This window comes from Trachinotus anak, unplaced genomic scaffold (genome assembly GCF_046630095.1).
Source record: "Trachinotus anak isolate AG129_WGS33_773 ecotype Australia unplaced genomic scaffold, CSIRO_AGI_Tana_v1 ptg000008l, whole genome shotgun sequence".
Lineage (NCBI taxonomy): Eukaryota > Metazoa > Chordata > Actinopteri > Carangiformes > Carangidae > Trachinotus > Trachinotus anak.
This window is the reverse complement of record NW_027273859.1, coordinates 1,258,125-1,281,097: the sequence shown is the minus strand read 5'-3', so window position 1 is coordinate 1,281,097 and position 22,973 is coordinate 1,258,125. Positions and strand designations below refer to the sequence as shown.

At 40.7% G+C, this 22,973-nt stretch overlaps 1 protein-coding gene across 1 annotated transcript in view; it reads right to left on the bottom strand.

The window, feature by feature from the left end:
* npr3 (natriuretic peptide receptor 3) overlaps positions 1 to 21,030 on the bottom strand; it is a 33,110-nt gene extending 12,080 nt beyond the window's left edge. Inside the window, exons 1-4 of the mRNA XM_071481769.1 lie at positions 20,052 to 21,030; positions 5,182 to 5,304; positions 4,051 to 4,226; positions 1,632 to 1,767 (exon numbers count right to left, since the gene is read on the bottom strand). Coding sequence (XP_071337870.1) covers positions 1,632 to 1,767; positions 4,051 to 4,226; positions 5,182 to 5,304; positions 20,052 to 20,712 — 1,096 coding nt within the window. The 5' untranslated portion in view covers positions 20,713 to 21,030. The remainder of the gene's footprint in view (positions 1 to 1,631; positions 1,768 to 4,050; positions 4,227 to 5,181; positions 5,305 to 20,051) is intronic.
* Between the last annotated feature and the right edge of the window lie 1,943 nt (positions 21,031 to 22,973).

The following is a 22,973-nucleotide window of genomic DNA, read 5'->3' as shown; positions in this document are numbered from 1 at the left end:
AGGTAATGACATTAGCATGTGCCATTTTGTTTTTTAGAGGTCAGTGATGAATTTTTGAGAATACATCAGTTCCACTTCAACTGTGAATCCTGGCTTCTTCTTTGGACAAGCCCCACAGCAATCAGACACAGGGCAGGCACTGTCAGAGAGAAAACCCAGAATATCCTGAAAGTTGTTGATTCAGGTGTGGACGCACCCAAAATTGATCACATTGAGGACACATTTAAGATCCGATCACTCAGACCACATCCGGAGGTATATTTATATATAACAAAATCAAACATTAACAAAATATTTTTAGTTTTATCTTTAGTAAAAATTATTTTATAAGTGTACCTTTTGTTGGTTGTAGAATTTTTGTAAAAAAAGCAAATACTGTTATTATATGACCAACGCGGAGTAATGTTTTGACTTTGACTTTGATTAAGATATAATAAGAAATTACAGTTTGTACTGAATTAGATATTTGACTTCAGAAAAGTTAATAAAATTGTCGGTAACAATATAGAAAGATTTAATGAGTTTATTCAAAAGTAAAAACTATGTGAAGACGTATTAGTAAATATTAAAAAAACTAAGTTGTAACAAAGCAAAAAAAAGGCTTGTTCACTTCATAGTAAATTATGTTTTTACTTTTTGTGAATGTAAACATTTGACTTAATTTTTTGATTTATGTTGAATCAAAATTTAAGATTTCAACCAAATCGTAAATGTAATTTGAGAAAAACTAATAACTTTAAGTGTAACAAAGAACAATAATTTTTTTCAAGTTGGTCCAAAGTATCATTTTTTTCAGTGTGTTACATGAGCATTATGTTACCTGTGCATTATGTTATCTGTGCCTTATTACCTGTACCATATGCTACTTGTATTATGTTACCTGTGCCATATGTTACCTGTGCTGTATGTTACCTTTGCATTATATTAACTGTGCTTTATGTTACCTGTGCCTTATTTCAAACTAAGAGCCCCTCAAATATTTGTAATTGTAAGTTAATTGAGCGTTTTGTAGTGTTTGCCATAAAATATGGTAGTTACCAATTTTATTTAAATTTTAAATTTAATTAATTTTTTTTTTTTATTACATTGATTTTTTGTTTCATAAGTGAAAGCCGAGTGTCTTATACACTGTTTAAAATGGAGGTTTGCTTTCATTAGTTTCATATATAAACATGTAGCGGCTACTTTACCAAGTACACCTGTAAAACCTAATGCAACTGTTCAGCCATGAATTCAGCCTTTACAAAGACAATAATGGTTATTGTTGTACAGTAACCTGTGTCTGTATTTCCTGGTGTTTTATTAATTTGCAGCAGTTTGTCTTCTAAACACTGGCTGCATGTTTTTAACGGGGTGAAATTTGTTTCACTGATTGGGTCTTATCAGTCAAAATGTATTCTTCCCTCGCTCCTATCATGGATGGATGAAAATAAACAATAAACATCATCTTCGACTACCAGTGGTAAAAGCAACATGGATAATGAATTACAAGTGTGTCTGACCTTGTTGTGCTAGCAGCAAACAAAGAAATCTCTGGTCTGACTTTTCACCTGTGCCGTTTCTTGTTTGTGGAACATTGATCATAGTGGCGTGGGAGTCATCACTGATTCAGTGTGATCAGTGTGTTTTACCTTCAAAAGTTCTGTTCCACATGCGTGAGGTGATCTCTGTTCCATTCTTCTTACTGTATCCACTTTTCATGGCTTCATGTAAGGCAATGGCGTACAGCATCATGGCGTCATGGAAACCCTCAACGAACATGTTGACCTGAAATAGAGCACGTCGTCATAAAGAGAGTTATTGTGCTGTGGCTGACACTGCAGTGGTTGATTTGGAGAAGTGATAACTTAAATACAGTAATTTAAAATAGGCCACAATCGTAGGCCACCTCTGAAACGTTCACTTGCAAATGTTGATCAATAACTGTGTTTATTGGCAATTGATTTATTATTGATGCATTTCATTTGTTTCTGACACAGCAGAAGTAGTTTCTCCTGTTTTTAGTTAATGAGGAGAAAAGGAGGCCTGTGAGTGATTGGCAGCCTGCTCAGGGTGTACCCTGCCTCTCGCCCAATGACAGCTGCCTCCTGCCACCATGTAACTGTCAAGGATAAGTGCATATGGATGAATGGATAGATGAATGGATGAATGGATGGTTGTAAAAAAGTATTAACGATTATGACATCATGAGATGAAATAAACAAAACACAGGTTGATGACAGCAGCTGTGCTATGACCTCAGTTGTGGTGATTTTTAAAATAAGTGATAACAGAGAAGGTCAGAGGTTTGTCACATTTAAAATACATCCAGAAATGAGTTGTAAAGTCCTTGTTTTAAGGCGACCAAGGTGACTCAACTGCCACAATAAAGGAAATACTGTCAACACAACGCTAAAGAGATCACAGAGGAAGGACAGCTGTAATACGGAGGCACTGATGCAGTTACTGAGGAAACGGCTCAGCTGTTGAGAGGAACAGTGATTTCAGGGAATCCTTGCTCTAAAGCAGGAAACTGCATTTTTTCCTAGATATCCTGTTTATGCTGAGCATGAAAAACCTGCACAGTTCATTGTTGAGATTTAAAAGGTGAGTGTGTTGCCTCCTCTGTGAAGACCTGCAGACATGTATCCTCAGGTGAACCTATTTCCGCCGACCCCTTCCTTCTTCTCACCCTCCCATGGCGTCTCCATGACCGTAACCCCCCCGAACATCAACCACAGTGACAATCACACCTGAGGAGGTGGAAAGGTCAGCACACTGCATCCAGGTGAGGTGGTAGTCCACCTGACCTGGGCTAACAGGAAGTCTCCACATTCAGGGGTGGTCAGAGGAGTGTGCTAATCTGTCATGTGACGGTGCAGCAGTGCGCTGAGAGCACCTGACACTAACAGGTGGAGGTGCTGCTGCAGCCACAGAGCATCATGGAGAACACCTCAGGAGCATCTTTAGCAAAATCACCAAGATGCTCCAGTGAACGCCACACGAGCTCCTCCCTCCCAGGGGCCGACGGGCAGAGGTCTCCTCTCACTAATGGACATGGACACAGAGACATTATCATTAAGATGCACCATCGTCATGTAACACTGGTGGACACCACTGTCGACCACTTTGGTTCAGACTAAAATATCTCAACAACTTCATAAATGTTCATACAGATGTTCATGGTCCCCAGGGGAATAGGTCCTCTGACTCTGGTTATCCACTGACCTTTCATCCTGCACCTTCATCAGGTCAAAAAAGTCACTTATCGAATGAAACGCTGTCACATTTTCAAATGATCCAAATACCTGCAAAAGGATGGAACTACCATCAACTTCCACCAGCTCTGGACAAATGATGTGCGCAAACACAAGCAGTTCATTCTGACCAATCACAGCTCTTATTGCCCCATGTTTCTGGGGGTTCAATCTCTGAGGAGGGGGAGGTCTACCTGCAGCTGTGGAGTCTGTGGATGAGGTGCTGTTACATTTTGGATTTGAATGCATGAACCCTTGACTCATTCATTAGCCGCACCGCTCATTCTTCAGGGTCACACGGGGCTGAGGCTAATCCCCGCTGACACTGGTCAGAGGAGGGGTACACACAGGGCTGACATACAGAGACAAACAACCAATAACTTGCACCTGCATGTGTTTGGACTGTGGGAGGAATCTAGAGAAAAACTGTCCTGTCAAAGTGCTGCACCACGCACTCACAAACATAAAACCCTTCTTATATAAGAAAATTACATTTTGTAATTATTGTTTGTTTGATGAGATGATGCCATGATAGAGAAGAAATGCTGCTTTATTTCTTCTCTTGTATGTTCTGCAGTGACTGCATTTACTTTTTACAGAAATATAAATTTATAGCCAAATACAGTTGAAAAAAGATAATAAATGTGTATTACATGTTCTCTCATGTCTACAGTGCAGCCTATAAAGGATGTTGGATCAATATATATGTAGGTCAATTTTAATGTAAAATGATATTTTACAGAAATTCAGTAAGATGTGAGGAAACAGTTTGTTTCAGTGTGAGACAGACACACACACACACACACACACGTACACTTCCACAGTCTCTGCAGTCATGGAGTCCAGCTTCTTCCATGGACTTTTTCATTTCAATGGAGAAGTTCTCAAACTCGGGTTTGACTGTCCGGAGCAGCGTCACCGTGTTCAGGGAGGCGTAGGCCTGCCTTGCGTCACTGTCATATTTATCTCCTCTCCTCCAGGAGCCGTTGCCTGGAAGTTCACAGAAGAGTGGCAGAACAAGGTGTGAAAATCAAACAAACATTAACACTTACTGATACTAAACTGGGAGCATCTACAGTAAAGAATGACCGCCATAAGTGGCTGTGGTGCTGTCCTCACAGAACAGAGGCCAGGACAGAAACAGCACTTCAGCAAAACAGGAGAAAAAGAGAAAAGAAAACACTTTGTGAACCCAGATGCAACTGAAGACAAAGCCCTGCACTGTTTACCCTGGAATCACATTCCCTACAATTCTGCATCACACTAATTACATTCTGTGTCATGTTACATCAAGTAGTGAACCATTTATGTCAGTGGGCCAAAAGTGTGGCTAAGGGGGTCAATTCAGTAAGTGTGTAGCATGTTTTACTTTGCCTTGGAAAAGATAAGTTACATCACAAAGAACAAACTTGACAGGCACTGGGACATTTGGAACATTTATTGTATTTATTATTGATTATTATATTATTGTTTGTGATTGTTATTTATTGTAAATCATTGTTTGTTTTTTTTCAATATGTGTTGATTTTTTTCTTTATGTGCCTTCTTGTTCTGTATCTGTGTGGTTCTTGTGTTCAAACATCAGTTTAAAATTCAATAAAGAAATGTTAAAAACAAAAAAGGTGTAGCATGTTGCATGTAGCATGTTATGTTAGCAAACAGTTGCTTGGCTCCACATCTGGAAAATTATTTGGATTCTTGTTTGTTTTCACCTGATGAATCTATGTCCTGATTCTACTTTTAGCTCTGGTTTGGTCTCAGCTGAGTCCTGTCAGAAAGATTGTTTAACTTTAAACCACATAACATGACTACAGGAACATTTTTACCCAATATCAGAGAGTATATTCTTCACTCAGTCAGATAAATATGAGGCTTATTCTTCGATTAAAACTGCAGAAAACCTGTTGTCCTGGTTACTTCAAAATTAATGTGACATTAACTTTACCATAAGAGGAGGCGTTGAAGAGTTCAACATTAAAGAACATGTAACTGCCGTCTGTCAGCCGTTGTCTGTGAGCAGCCAGCATGATCTCTCGTATCTTGTCTGCTTCCATGCACATGATCACCACTGCAGGAAAACGACAAAGACAGACACAGTGACAGTCAGCGCAGTCAGCAGTGTGCATGAAAACCACAGAATAATGTTGACCATGGAGAAAAGACCTTCAAATAAATGTTAAATAATGATATGCAAGAGAACCACTGATGAGCTACTGCTGTGTTGTAATCTCCTGATGTTATTAATTCCACATGAAACAGGTTTTATCATGAAGACATAATTAGCAGAACATGAAAAAAACACAATAAAGGTTGTCAATTACCTAAAATAACCCAAAATATTTTTTTTAATGTTTGATTTGGTTTTCACTTAATACACATTAAAGTATCAGTAATTTGCCACAAAATAAATGGATACATGAAAGTAATACTGTGTGTGTTAAAACTGGCACCATTAAAAGTAGCTGAATCAGCTGTGATCAGCTCCTGAGTGCAGAGGATTCTTACGTGTAAATGAGGTTTAATGTAATTTGTCTTTTGATTTTATGACAAACTTTGTATTTTTCTTTTCCTGGGTTCAGTTGACTCTTTCTTTTTTTTAATACAATTTTTTGTGTTAGTGCTATGACCATCAAATTCAACATGTCACAGTCCATATTTCTACAACTTTAACACATCATACTAAAATGAGGGAATAAAGGATTTGCTCATATGGATTAAGATTAATTAAGATTTAAAATGCATAAAATCTAAAGAAATCTGCACTACTGAGAGAGAGAGAGGCCTGTGATAAAGAGCTGGGGTCACCTCAGCATTAGACCCAGAGCTCGACCAGCCATGAGGCACCAATAGCTTTGGAATCAAGTGGAAAGTTTTGGTAACATGTTTTTTTTTTTTCAGGACAATAATGCACATGCAGCAGCTCAAAAATACTGCAATTACCACCTGAGTGGAGTTGAATTCATGTTCCTGGGCATGTTTTTTGTGCTTAAAATGATGATTTATATAATAACCATGGGCAGTTAAATACCTCTGAGGAACCATAAATAAAATCAAGGAAAAAACTTTAAATGACAAACCGTAAATTAAATTATCATCAGTATTTGCTCCAAGTTTTTGATTTGAAACTCCACAGGGACCAACAGTGTTGCAACATCACATGATGCTGGTCATCACAAACATGTCTGCTTATATCGTAAATACAGATCCAGGACTCCAGGCAACACTTGGCTACAATCTGCTCCAGCTTCATCTGTGTGTTCAGACAGAGGCTACAGGAGAAACTTGGATGGAGAGGATGGGTCTGGTGCAGTTATTAGAGGAGGGACATGATTTACCAATCATTATTAATTATATCCAACAAGTTTGGTGTCCACATAAGCATGGAGGTTTCTGTGGCAACAGTCTGGTGCTGTTCATCATCTGAGGGAATCACAGCCATACAGCATACTGCTTTTGTGAATACATTTTTGCAAGAATGACACATAGGCTCGGGCCAATATTTGATAACGTTGGACATTCCAATATTTTTTTCGTATATATATATTTTTTCAGTTTTGTACAGTCTGTCCTGCTGCCAAGTCCAACCCTCATCTGACACTGTGCCTTGGCAAGTGACAAATAAAACTTTGATTTGCTTTAGTGGCAGAACCGCTTATTAAATATAAATAACATAATTATGTATGATAAAAACACCTGTAACATAAAATACAATAATAAAATTATATATAAACACCTTAAAGAAAAATTACAATAACATAGGTGTACATTATAATTATATCGTACATCACAATATTTGGGCTGGACTGCATGGAGATATTAAACGCCCAGGCCTAATTATAAATCTGTATTTATTCTGTCTCACTGGCATATTCAATGTCATAATCTGTAAAAATTTAACATTGGTGATTGACAACATTACCATGATTAGTTGATGACAGCTAATTATTCTGGGGACAAATTTACCATAAACATAAAATTGGAAAAAAAAACAACAAAAAAAAACATCCATGACAGACAAACAAAAACTGCTCACTTTCCACAGTGTAGTTAAACTGATCTTTGTAGAGGGTCAATGTGTATAATTCCCATTTCACTTTGATGTAATCAGTCTGAAAGACGGGTCAAACAAAAAGACTAGACAAGCAGTGAAATTCACTGAATCAACTTCAGTGTGTCCTGCTCCTCACATTCACAGGTTTACAGACACAAGTCCTGAAAAAAGATTCAATGACAGACCAGGAGAAGCTGTTACCCTCCATACTCTCCCTTTATTTATCCATGTGCTTCCAGACAGGTCTCAGGGAGAGTGAACAGTATAGTGACACACAGCTTACTGTGTTTAGAGTGATGCAAATCCTGCAGTGTTTACTGCACTGGAGCTGTTCTCTATTTGTTATAAACTATACATTAATTGAAAGTCCTGTAGTAAGCAGGGTGTTTGCTTTATATAATAATTTTCTTTTAAAATTTTCTTTCCCTGGGATAATATGAAAATTTCCTTTGGAGTGATTGAAAATAAAAAACCAACAAACAGGCAGCTCCACAAACAAGAGCTGCAACTGAAAACACTGTAACCCCAGCGTCCCTGTTAATAAGGAAGATTCAGAGTCTTGCTGGAACATTCCTCACAACTCTGTCACTTAAACACACCTCCTGAAATATCCCTCGAGTCAGTGGGACAAACTTCACCTCAGTCCTGCCAGCACTATAGCACCCTTTAATTACACTGGGCTCTACACACACTACTGGCCCTGTGTATGCTCTGCAAGCCATTCCATGGGGCAGCGCTTGCAGCCAGCAACATTTTAAAACTTCTGGATTTTCCTTTTTGCTAGGGCACTGATGCTAGTTACAAATTAACTCAGGAATGGAGCAGCACATGGTGCACTTACTGAGTGCCCACAGTGTATTTCAAGTGCCCTGTGTTGGCCAGAAACTTGAAAAGCTAGAGCATATGCAAATAGGGGGCTGTTGTGCAAATTTGTAATGCCATTACTCCAAAAACAAGGTTGTTGGATCCGTCTGTCAGAGAGGTGAACAGGATAAAGAGAAGAGAGTGAGAAATGTTTAAATTAATCTGTCTCAGCTGGATGGAGCCGAACCTTCACACACACACACACACACACAGATACCGGACTGACTGAATGACTGCTGGCTGAGCTGACTGAGGATGTTCCTGTCTGTATTAACAGTATTGTCATCGCTAGCATGTTTCTGTGTTTGCCCTCTCTCAGTCTGAGCCTTAAGACATTTGTGGTCATACAGTAAGAGCAAGTCATTGCCTTACAACTATGCAGGAGCCCAAGGGGAGTTCTCTCCAAACACAAAGACTTCATACAGACTCAGGATGGGAGTGCATGTCTCAGGAGGATTAACATCAGAAATGGACCAATCATGAGAGAGGTGCTTCATTTTCCCTCCTGTGGCTGTTACATGTTGTAATATTGTGTGGTTAATGGTACAAAAATCTGCAGCAAACTGATGAGGGGATTTCTACAGGCAAAGCACGAGGAGCTGAGAAAATGACTGAGAGAGAGAGAAGAGTGAAGTCCAGTGTCACTGACAATATATTATCTCACACATACACATTATTACAAATGAGCAAAATGTTCAGAACCATTGAATAAATCTATCCCTCATCTGTTCCTTTGCCTCATCAGGATGGGAATCCAGAGGCAGAGATCCAGAACTGAGACCACATCTGGAATTCCACAGCGGTTAATTCCAGATGAGCTTGACACGGCGCTCACAGTTATAAAACCATCAGTGCAGAACAATCTCTGAAAATAGCTGCTGTCATTAATTAACACCCTTAACTCTCACACAGGTGTAACCATGGCTACGAGGTAAGTGTGATCATGATGATCCACCCTGATTTAAAAGCTAATGAACCTGTGGATGATACATGTTCTTCGCCTCCTTCCTGTCTATTTCTGTACATTATAACACCTCACTGCTTCTATAGGAGCCGATGCAGGTGGCTGTGGATAGGAGCTGCAATAAACTATGGTCAGTCACATACCAACTAGAGACCAGGTTCACACCAGAGTCCAGGTTCACATCCAGAGTCCAGGTTCACATCCAGAGACCAGGTTCACATCCAGAGACCAGGTTCACAGCCACAGTCCCGTCTGCGGTTTAGACAACAGCAGCTCTTTGGTTCAGGTCAGTGAGAGATGGTGGTTCAGATTAAATGTAAATAAACAGGCTGTGGCCTGTTTCTGTATTAAACCAGACCAGGATCTTTCTCTGACCTGAACCAGGTTCTGTGAGAGTCTGAACACAACCAGAGACCAGTTTAATGAAGCTGGAGTCTCTACAGGTGGAGACTGTTCTGGGAGATCAGATATTTTGGTGGAAAACAAACAGGTAGTCTGTGAATATTTTATTGCTAAGTTCAGTATCAGCTTATTTTCGACTTCTCACACGTCATTGAACAACATTTCTTCATTATGTTGATAGGAACCTGATCCAGTAACAGTTTAGCTGTATGAAAACAGCTGTGGTCATATGAATGTACAGCAGCTCTGATACAGCGTCTCCAAGCCTGAATTCTTATACTAAACTGGATAATGATGCAGTTTTACTTGCAGTATGTGCCCTTCATTTAGTTTTGAATGATTCTGTCTCATTAATTAATGTGACACAGTTGTGACCTGTGAAATTCTCCACAGGTTAAAACATCTGTCCACAGAAACTACAAACCATCATCTCTTTCCCACCACGGTTTTAGTGAAGCTGGTTTTGCTCTGATGGCGTCACGTCACTGATCTCAGCCACACGTCCACCTGTAATGCAGTTATACTTGTGCAGCCTCAGGCTCTGCCTCCACCAGACCCGGTGGTGTACTGACAGTGGCCTTCGGTAACCTTCCGGTTACAGACACATGGGGAGGAACAGATGGTGCGGAGAGTGATAATCATTGTAAGGAAAGGAGATCACGTCCACCTTAAACAATAATTCTTATAATCACAGCTGAGTAACTTTTGTTGTTTCCTCTGGCAGGGCAGCTTGGAAACAAATCTGCTGTTTATCCAGATCATCTAAACCATTTTATTTAGAGGTCAAAGTGAATGTATCTGAACTTGATATGGGTTTTTTCTTAAAAACTACATCACCTATGACAGAACACCCCCCATCCAAAAAATCGATAAAGTTTTTCCTGTGCCTGTCACCTCTGCGTTCCTCTCTGTGTGTCTGGCTGATCTATAGTTATTACAAGTTGTTACCATCAGGACGGAGGTACAGGGCGCTGCCTCTGTGAACTTCCTGTGTCCTGAGATCCTGTTCAGCCTCCAGTAGAGCTCTGTTGACCCGAGCCCGAAGATGTGAGGGATGTGCCACCTGAATTTGTTGTACTCATTTCCTGATTAAATTCAACCTGGTGACGTGATGCTGTGCAGCTCTTCGCTGTTAAATGTCTTTTCTGTTGCGCTTGTATTTATCTTAAGTGTAAAATATTCAGGTAAGCAGGAGTCTCACTCAGCAGCAGACGTCACCAGCAGCAGATGATGATGTGGTTAATGTTTTCTCATGTGTGAGACAGAGGAAGCTGACAGCACTCCGTGTTGAGATGAGATAAGGTGATTTTGTAGTAAAATACTGAGTGAGTTGTCTCGGCTGATGTGACCTCACTGCATCACATCAGTTCCGGAGAGTTTGATAAGAGGATCAATATTACTGTCATATATGTCTGAAGCTTCAGCCAGCGGCTAGTTAGCTTAGCTTAGCTCACATCATTAACACATGTTGTTGTTTCATGTAAAAAACATTTGCATTTTACAGGAACAGTGATGTGGCTGAAGTGACCTAAAGTGACCTTGTATATTTCAAAAAGGCCTTTGACTGTATTTGGCTTGAGGGGATTTTTCATCAAAACAGGGAATTAAAATAGGAAACAAACGAACCAGTTACTTCAAACCTCATATATTAACATCATATATTAACATAAAAATACATCTGCACAACATGTGCAACGTCCACAGCCCCTGGGTGACTCTGCAGGACACAGAGGTCGAACGACCTGCACTAACTGTGAATATGGAAAACACCAAATTACCAACCTTTAAAAACCAACCAAATAAATTCAACAATACAGAAACTGAGCAGACAAAGCATTAGACTCAGGGGTGGGGGGTGGGGTGTCCATTAAGCAGCCAAAACCTCCCAAAATGGGAAGATCTACCGGAGAACTGTAGAAGCACATAGTGAAACACAGCCAGTTACACATTCACACTTTAATAGTTACAATGGAAAAGTGAAATTATATTTTATAAACACCTCCACTTGGTGATTTAATGCTTTAATTCATAAAGCTGACATGTCTACTGCAGCTCATCTCCCTGCATGACTGTGAAAAACTCTGTTGCTGTGGCTGAGATAATCTTATATTGAGAATTAAAATCTAGTCTCACTTGTTCTGGACTGGACCTGCTGCTGACTGTGCAGGGCTCAGATACATGTATCTTGCCTTGTATTAATTACTTGCAATTTTATCTTATCTGGATTTGTGTTTATAAACAAGGGACCTGTGACATTAAAAACTTATTTAAGCTCTGATTATTCCAAACAGAACCTTCTGTGGCCTTCTGTGATGACAACTGTGCTTCAGATGGTTACAATACAAGACTGTAGTCTGAATAGCATTAGACCTAACATTGTACAGCAATTACGACACATATGCAGAGACACAAAATGATGTTGCCCCTCCTTTTTACTAAGTCCATTGTTAATAAACACAACTGAGTGTCCACAGCCACCCAAGCAGCTCTGTATGTAATATATGGCATATGTGTCCCTATCAAGAGTGATGTTGTCATATATGTCAAGTATAAGGTGATATATTATTATCACAAATATACATCCTCTGGATATATGAAGATATAAGTTTATAAAATATATGAAATACCCATATTAAATTGTGTGTATGTAAATATTTAAAAACATCTATATGCTGAATTTCTATCTGGTATAACATGTTGTGACCATATATGTTAATAATATTTATATTATAATATATATAATATTCATATATAATATTTTATTTTTACATGCAAGTTTATTAAGACAAAATACATATAAAAATTCTATGTTTATACATGTTTTTCTTATTAATTACTTACTAATTTTAAGAATGTTTATCTTCCCATTCTGGGGAAGTGATCTCATTTTTGGACCCTACTGTATACAACATATATTGACAGGCTTTGGATGGATAAATATTTCTGTAACGTAGGTCTAGACTATAAGCATACACACAAACATACATATTTGTATGGGCTAGACATATATCAATATATGAAATGGTTCCAATTTCTAATAGGTTTCATATATAATTATTGCATACATGTTTTTATAATAATAATGTTATGAATGTAACACATGGAAGAATAAGATTGCTTATTCATCATTTTACACCAAGGATCCAGAAGCCTGCCTCTCTCTCTCTCTCTCACTCTCTGTGAAGTGATGCCTCTGGTGTTGAACCTTTTCATATTGATGGCGTATCAACAGATTGGTGACAAAAAAAAGATCTTTCCCCTTTGATTCGTCTCAGCTCTTCTGTAAAGGCTTGCTGTTGAACAGCCTTTATGTTCATCTTCTAAACTTTATCAAATCCTGAGATGGGAACTTCATCACAAGTCCCACTCTCTCCCTATGATGTGAAAGTGCAAGTGGTGTGCACCAGTTTTGCAATTTCTCAGGTAAGTTATGGCCAGCTTGAGAAGCCTGGAAGGTTATTGGTGTTAAAGTAGGGGTGAAGTGAAGCTTGAGAAGCTGAAGTCAGCAAAGAGCAGACTTCCACATCCACCTCAGGATTAACGAACTAAAATGGAAAATGTACTGTAGGGTGGTTTCTGTAGATTTCAACAAGAAGTCTGACCCCTCAACCTAGTGCTGGATGACAATTTGTCAGCTGGATCCATGATCTGATGAGTTTTGATCAGAGGGTATAGCTCCATTGCCCCGGTTGCAATGCTTGCCTGATTAATTGGACATGATTGTTCACATACACACATTAACTACTGAACTCATTGTATATGTAGCTATGAATGACCCTGCTGTCAGAGAAGGAATGCCTGGTGCTGAACTGGACCTCCACTTCATCTCTGATCATTCCTGCAACTTCTACCGCTAGGACTTAAGTGCATAGCTCAAGCCCAGGGATGGTTAACTTGGGCATTGGTGCAAGCTTGGCCCACAAAAACACAAATGCTACCTTCATCTTGCCTTCACTGTTGGCAGCCTTCAGATAAGCCATAGCAGCTAGTGCTTGTTTTGAAGCATCACAGAAGATACAGACCTCTTTATGTTGAGCTTCTGCAAGGGACAAAGAGGTGTACAGTCTTGGGATGCTGATGTTTCATAGAGTCCTTCCACTCCTGCCATTCCCTGAGCTTGATCTCTGGAAGTGGTAGGTCCCATTCACAGGTTTTTCTGGTAAGTGCCACATCTTTAAACCAACCTGCAAGATCCTAGTCTCAAATTGGAGGCAGAAAGCAGCTTGAGTCTCTTTAAGAAGAGCAATGGCTTCAGTTTTGGTGCACTCACATCCTGTACTGGAGAGTGCGAAGGAACTTGTTGTGGTCTTTACACACGAGGAAACAATAAAACTTGTTGTATGCCCATAGGTCACTGCCATGACTCATCTCTGAAGTGGACAAGCACCCTGATCCAGTTGTTATTCATGTTTGGACTCGTGAGCAGCAAGTCATTCAAAGACACCCCCTGGAATCCGACCATGGAGTCGAATAACACCCTTTTGTCGCCTGGCTTCTGAGGGTGGTTAACGCCAAAGAAAGGAAGGTACCAGGTTTCCTCGTCTTTCTTCAAAGGTGGACCTGGCTCACAACTCCTGTGTGAAATTTGTGAAATGTTTCTTCATTTCAGGTTGCATTACATGGCTCTGAAAAACTGTTGAAACTCAAACAATAATGTTATCTAAATGTCCTCCTTTGATTGGCTGTACTGCACAGTTCTCTTCCTGCATGCCTGAACCATCTGCAAAACACCATGAACTCACTGCTCACTGTGCTAGCCTGGATCTTGCTACTGTATGTACTGTAACACTACAACTGTAGCAGCACGAACAACATATGGTGACGGGAGAAGAACATGACAACAGCTTAGCACCTTATTATCAGGAGAGAAGGCCTGTGGCTACAAAATCCCTAGGAAGAAAACCACAAACCGGAGGAGATACCTCAAACTCCACCACACAGAAATTGAAGATGTTACTTTTAAAACCATATAAAGTTAACTAATAAATACAGAGGTGTAACATTGTGTTTTTGCATCTCACAGCAATGGGACATTGCTACACTGCTAGTAGAGTGGGATTTAGCCCTTTTGAAATGTGTCTCCTGTGCTGTCAAATCACTATTTGATACCTAAAGAGGCTAACTTCACAAATGCAACGTCCTCATGCATGCAAAAGAGTAACTGGATGTGATATTTGTTATTATATCTTTGGATAATGGAAGCGTTATATTATTGAACAAGACTGCATTAAAACACGTAATACTACGAAGACCAGGACAGATGGTGCTGAATCCCAGAGGGACTCCCTCACATGGCTGGACTGTCAGAGGACATAAAGCCAGAATCTTCAAGCCACAAAGAGCCAGTACTTATCACTAACCATTCAACCCCTTTTCTGCCGGTACTTCCCAGAGCCAGAGACAGAACCCCCTGGGATGAGGACTGGAGTGGCGCATGAGCTCACATGTGATAGTGGTAGTCTCGGTCAACCAGAGACTGCACGAACACAGGAAATAAACAACATCAGCTATCTGTGAACACCAGGCAGAACTACTCACAACATTTACTGGGGAAGGGTCGGAGGTCATTGGACAGCTGATGAAAGATCAAGGGAGTCTGTCACATCAGGACAGACACCAGACCCAGACCAGAACAGAACCCTGGCGGAGGGCACTGCAGTTAATATATAGGGCCCCACTTTAATCGTGCAAGCTTAACAACATGTGCAAAGCGGTTGGTCTTGGTTGCACAGACTGAGTGGGCATCACCAAGTGCACCTGGAATGTGCAGGAGCACAAAGTCAAAAAGGGGCTGAAATAGAATATAAATAAGGAGGTGACCGATAAACACTCTCAGAGTCACGTCACTGGTGTCACAGCTCTGAAATCACTGATTCAATCACAGTGATGCGTGACAACAACAGCTCAACAAATGAATCAACTTGTGTGGAATGTGTAGAGCAGCACAGTGTGCACACACAGCCACACAATTGTGCATGGTGGCACATGGTGTGGGTTTTATTGTTATTAGTAGAAATACAATAGAAATAAATAGTTTGCACCAATCCACCACTATTTCAGTTTATTTTAATGTATCTTATGTTGTAAAAAGTCACATCAAACTGCAGTTAATAGGACAACAGTGTTCCTTTGTGATGTATTTCCAGGATAACACACTTTTACTGAAAAGAAAATTCAAAAGGACGATGCATGGTAATCTGACGTATCCTGCATTAACAGACCAAACTGATGTGTGCAGAGTTGCGGGGTGTTTCTGTAACAGCCTGGTTTCATTTGCATGTGATTCAATCAAGGTAAACATGGTGGATGGCCGTGCGTAATAACACTGTGCTCTGGTGCAGCACTTCTCCAATCACAGGCTGCAGATTTATCAACATATCATCTGTCCTCCTGCCTTCAGGCAGCTGCGGGGACTTAATAAACCCATTATCCCCGTTCACCTCCATGAACCAGCAGACAGATAGTTTCATCAGCTGTTCACAATATGTGTGAGCTATCTGAACATCCATGTCTGTGATGTTCTGCAAGAGAGTGCGACAAACTAGTTCTAGCTTTGACTGAAGTCAAACAGCTTCCTAACAGCTTCATGATAAGACACCACAGCAACTCAGAGCCATGAGGACAGCACAGATAGTGTGAATCAATAAGACGTCACCTCTGATCAAACAACCTGCTGTCAACAGAAGTCCAATCACCTGCAATCTGATCATTAATCAGTGTCTGTCTTTTATCAATAACAGCTGTGACAACTATGCAGTTAACACAAGTCTGTCCATTTTAAGGAAGCTCCATTGTGTTTATATTGGAACAATAATATATTCCTGCTTGTGTATTTATATTTCATTAACTATTTCAAACAAATATCAGCATCTTGTAAATCTCCCAGAACAAAGTTTATCAAACATATTGATCACACGGGGCCTGAACACTGAGCTCGACTAACTGTGCAAGACAGATGCCAACACACAGAAACAAGTCAGAAAGAATGTGATTGGTCCTTTATACTAAAATCACTGTATTTCACATTGCATCAAAACGAGGGTCCAAATGTATCAGTGATGCACAAACAGAAAAACACACAAAAAAGACCTGTTCCTGTATTCTGAGCTGGGGAGTCATTGCATTTGACAACTTCTCCTAGAACCATAATTTTTCACGGCACTGAGTGACATCAAACATTATGCATGTTGCCCAGTGGAAATAGAAGTATGACAGTAAAATGACACATATAACCAATTGCAATACATTAATTTATGACTTTCATGTCTGATTTTCTGCCATTCAGCAAAGTTTTTGCAGGTTTTTCTCCTCCTGACCCATCTGTTGGTCACTTTGAATCTGGAGGGTGTCAGAGGTGAAGCGGTTTAAGATCTGGTTTGGGGGGGGTTTGTTTTCCATCATGGTTATGACTGAACTGAGTGTGATGTGGTAATGCTGAGTGATAGGATTCCATAGGATTCATGGTTGATGCCAAATTCTGAGCCTACCAACTTCTGCCTCAGCAGAGATCCAGATTCATCAGACCAGGCTACGGATTTCAGTCCATGCGAAGGCCAACCAGACCCCCTCACAGCTCCTGTTTTCAAGCTCAATGACAGAACTAAACTTTACCCTCAGTAATCTTGGAATAAATAAATGATCAAATAAATAAGAAACAAGACAATGCAGATTTTCAGTGGCTTTGACCGGACAACAATGGCTGTGCAGACAGACTGCACTGTTGAAGGACACTATCATTGGCAGGATGCTGTATTATGCTCATATATATATATGAATACATGACATGAAACCCAGGGTTCTGGTCTTTAATCTTGAGTCTGGAAGTTCTCTGTATCTGTACTTCATGTACTGAAACAGTGACAGTGACAGCCTGATTGATGAGAGTGTGCTGCAGAGTCACATCTAATCTGAGGGCCAGGGAGCTGAAGGCCGTCCGCATGATTAGTGCTGCAGGAGCACGGTCAAATATGAATCTTTCATTTAATCTTCACAGATATGGAGCTGGAGAATTAAAGAAGAAAATCCTGTGATATTCACCCTGGTTTATGAACATATCTGTATCTGTATGAGGTGCTGTTTATGGCTGCTGAAACGAGCTGTTCAATCTTTGCTGAAGCCCTTCAAACCTCTGTTAAGCACCTGACATGCTGAGAATACTAATTCCTCACCATCAGGTGCTCTTTGTGGCTCTTCAGCATTTAGCATGTATAATATATGCTAATTTATACACCAGCCACTCCTGTGATATGAGGTGATGTAACCACCAAGTGTTGGAACCAGAGGATTTCAGCCAAGCTGCTCATCAGAGCTGAGGAGCCGACGAAGAAACAGCCTGAACACACATTCATTTTCATTTCATTTCACTTAAAATAAAATGCGAAATTATCGGAAATTATGAAATGAAATCATCTGCCTGATGTCAAACAAAAATTTAAAGAGCCTCTGATGAAGATCAGCTGTTTCACCTCATTAACTTCTACATTATGTTTTTAAATAATAATGACATATAATCTATGAAATAATCAGTCAACACCATGACTGAGTGTTTCCACCTTCAACTGCAGTGAACCAATGACAGTCTCATAAAAACAGATTCAGACAGCCAGGGATTCATAGAACCTAAGGAACCAATCCTGTCAACCTGTGGGGACGGGGGGCGGGGCTAAATACACCTGAAACCTTGTCAGTACAGACATGAGGCTGAGTCTCTCTGATGTTTCCTCCTCTAACCAACTTCTTAGCTCTGATCATTCACAGCTTTAGGCCGCAGAGGAGAGAGGACGTTCTGTTTGCTCACTTGATTATTTTTTCTTCAAGTCCTCTAAACAATTTAAAGCAACTAAAGCATGTGGCTCATCAAGTCAAGTCTGCAGATGTCACTTGATGCCAGCAACATGCAGGACATAGTGTAAGTCTGTCTCAGGTGGGGTGAGAACGAATGCAGATTGTTTGTTACAGACCCAACAAAAATCACATCATCATCATTTCTCATCCTCGTTTTTTGCAGTGAAAATGAAAAATGTCCATTCACACTGTAATCATGACTCATATTGTAATATCTGTCAAAATAATCCCCAAATCATTTTTTGCATGTTGTTCAGCTCTAAAGTCTAAAGCTGTGACCAATGTCCAAATGGACGTCTTCACACCCAGGTCCAGTCACATCTCTGTGAACCTGTGTAGTCCCTTCTGTCCATACTGATCCGTTCTGGTCAGTGGCGGTGATGGGCATCATAATGCATTCAAATGACGGTAATGTGAGGCTTCAGCAGTCTGTGTTAATCTGTTTAATGCAGTATTTCCTCTGGGTTTACATGATGAGCAACAGGAACATACAAAGACATTGTGGTTCTAACAGTTACTGCTGAAGCTTCATGTTAGTGTTAAACTTTAAAACTAAAACTGGAGCTTAGTAATAGCAGGTCAGTCAGCCAATCAGAAGAGAGGCCCAGAGAGACTGTTTTCTGAGTGATCCAATAAAAACAGAGAAGATTTCAGGCAAACACTCAGAGAAACCAAATCCTGCAAGGTTGGATGGTGGGTCCAGGTCGGCAGAGCTTGGGGTGTGGCTGAAAGTGGTGACTGTTTTGTTGTGACATCACAAAGTTCCAGAAGTCCTGTTTTAAGGCTCAGTTTCTGAATACAGGCTGTGTGCATTTCTCTGTAGACTGAGACTTTGATCCATTCACAGTATTAATATACAACCTAGACCTGCTTTATAATCAAAAATACATGGACATCTACCTTTAGACTGGATGGACCTTTAATGTACATATGGACATGAGTATTACTGTAAGACAAAATGTGAACATGTCCTTTATTTGTGAGGATTGGAGAGGTTTCATTTTACCCTTCTGTAAATCTAAATTTAATCCTGAATAATCTCCTGAGAAGTTACCAGGAAAGATCTATATCATATTATTCAGTTCAGTTAAAGTACAGAGTGATGATCACTGAGGACATTTTAGTTATTTCTAAATGGTAAGCTCATACAAACTGTTGCAAAAGCTGAGCTACAAATGTGAATATGAAATGTGTCTGGGATTAGAATGAAGCTTCTTCTGTCATGGTTATTTACCTGTAATCCCATAATCAACTCAATACAAATAATTCAGCTAAGCAGTCTCTGAATGCTGTTTCTACATTTCTGTGAATAAAGGACCAAACCATGTGGTTCTGTACAGGACAGAGAGATGACGCCTTACCTGAGGATTTGCTGTTAGTCTCGTGGGATCACTGAGTCAGCTGGAGTCTGAAGACATCTAATAAACTTATGTTGGACATTTTTTAATATGTTCTAAAATTTTGTAGACTGACAAACACTGAGAAAATAATTGGTAGATGATTACACTCTGAATTAAATTATCGAGATAATCATTGAGTTTAAGACACCAAACATACAGACTGACTGTCTAACCTGTGGTTACAATCATTTACTGAGGATTAATGGGTCAGTATTCGGTTTATATATAAATCTAATCTATCTAATCTAATTCATTCATTCATTCAGAGGGTTTATTAAAAGCTGTGTTACCTTCAGTGTCATAGATGCTCTGGACGATGTCGTCAGTGTCCAGTCGGTCCTCTTGGGAGAACGAATATATTTTAATGTTAAAGTCCGCCATCAGGTGATAGACCCCCTCCAGAGTGAAGTAACAGTTCCGCTCCTGCTTGTCGTCCTCGTAGACCAGCAGCGCGCTCTTCCATGTGAAGTGCTCAAACATCGTGGTGAAGGTCTCTGCCATCTTCACGTAGGACGGGGCGATGCGGGTCAGCTGGGAGTATTCGGTGTTCTTGTTGTCGAAAGCGGCGGCCAGGGCACCTGCCGAGATCACCGGGATGTTCCAGTGCGATGCCAGCCTCACCACCGCCGCCGCCTCGTACTCGCACACCGGACCCAGGATCAGATCCGGCTTCTGCCCGCACGACCTGTCCACTAACAGAAACAGAGCATCATTGACACAGTCCGAGTTCTCAAACTGGATGTTGAAGTGGAACCCGGAGAACTCCCCCCCCTCTGTCCGCAGCCTCTGCTGTGCGTAACGGATGGCCGGTGCGACTCTCGCGTGTGAGAAAAGGTAGGAGTTATTCTGTGGCAGCAGCACCAACACCTCTATGTCCTCGGTGATGGTGTTTGTCAGAACTGGACTCAGGAGCATCAGAAAGTGCACACACAGTAAACTGAGATGTGGCATGATGCGACTTCCAGAGTGCCAGCTCAGATCGACCAGAGACTGTTGTGGAGATGTTCCTCAGTGTTTCTTTCCCCAACTTGGCTCCACTTGGCAGCGCTCATACAGCCGCACACAGAAAGCCCGCCGCCGAGTCCACGGCTTGGTGGTCACTAACTGTATCTGCCTGTTAAAGAGCGACCCTGCAGGACTGAGCGTGCTCTGTTCTGCGCTCAGAGTTCCCTCGAAGGCTCCTGGACCTGCTCTGTGCTCTCCCTCAGCAGTTCCTGCCAGGCTCAGAGGTCCCTCCAGCTCCGCCAGCAGCCACCACACACGCTGGCTCCGGCCTGGAGTTTTGAAGCATCTTCTCAGGATCACTCCTGCGTCATCGGAGCGCTGCCCACCTCCTTCTTAAAGAGACACCGCCGCCGAACTCACAATGAGCCACTTCAACACAACCCGAGCCTGTAGACACACAACAAGTGATACACAACCAACTGATACACAACCAACAGAGACACAACCAATAGATATACAACCAACAGAGACACAACCAGCTGATACATAACCAGCAGATACACAACCAACTGATACCCAACCAAGTGATACACAACCAGCAGAGACACCACCAACTGATACACAACCAACATATACACAACCAACTGATAAATAAACAAGCAGATACACAACCAACTGATACACAACCAGCAGATACACAACCAACTGATACACAACCAACAGATACACAACCAACTGATAAATAAACAAGCAGATACACAACCAACTGATACCCAACCAAGTGATACACAACCAGCAGAGACACAACCAACAGATACACAACCAACTGATAAATAAACAAGCAGATACACAACCAACTGATACCCAACCAAGTGATACACAACCAGCAGAGACACAACCAACAGATACACAACCAACTGATACACAACCAACAGATACACAACCAACTGATAAATAAACAAGCAGATACACAACCAACTGATACCCAACCAAGTGATACACAACCAGCAGAGACACAACCAACAGATACACAACCAACTGATAAATAAACAAGCAGATACACAACCAACTGATACACAACCAGCAGATACACAACCAACTGATACACAACCAACAGATACACAACCAGCAGATACACAACCAGCTGATACAATAGAAACACAAGCAACTGATATACAGCCAACTGATGCAACCAACTGATACTCAACCAACTGATACACAACCAGCAGATACACAGCCAACAGATACACAACCAACTGATAAACAAACCAGCAGATATACAACCAACAGATACACAACCAGCTGATACACAACCAACTGATACCCAACCAGCTGATACACAACCAACAGATACACAACCAACTGATACACAACAAATTGATACACAACCAACTGATACACAACCAGCAGATACACAACCAACTGATGCACAACCAACAGATACACAACCAACAGATACAACTAACTGATACACAACCAGCAGATATACAACCAACAGATACACAACCAGCTGATACACAACCAACTGATACCCAACCAGCTGATACACAACCAACAGATACACAACCAACTGATACACAACAAATTGATACACAACCAACTGATACACAACCAGCAGATACACAACCAACTGATGCACAACCAACAGATACACAACCAACAGATACAACTAACTGATACACAACCAGCAGATACACAACCAACTGATTTGTGAAATAAGGTTTTCGTGTCAGTTACTCTGAGTCACTGAACTGTTACAACTTTGTGGTGAACATGAAGTGAACAAAATCAGTTGAAGTTTTGAAGTCTGAGGATTTCAGCTGACATCTGTGGTTACCATAGTAACAGCAGCTGCTGTTTAATGCTACATCCAGCGCTTCTTGAGCAGCGATACAACATGACAACGGTTGGTTTGGTGTCAGTCTGACTCCAGGGTATTATTTATTATATATAGACAGCAGAGACAGACAGGAGAGGAAGGGAATCCCCCCACATCTGTAGAAATAACATGTCCATTAAACCCCTCCTCCCTGCATGCATTATGGTCCAATACACTTCTACTACCAAAACCAACAGCTAAGGGGTGTATCCAACCACATTCTAATGACTATACTCTTCATCATGCAATTCACCACACTCTTCATCATGCTCAGTTGTCAATGAGGAGAACAAATCACAGCTGTGACTGAAGTCATCTTTGTAGTGTTATTGCTTATTCTTTGTGTGTGTTTACTGTACAGATATGTTTAGTTGTGTATTTGATCGAG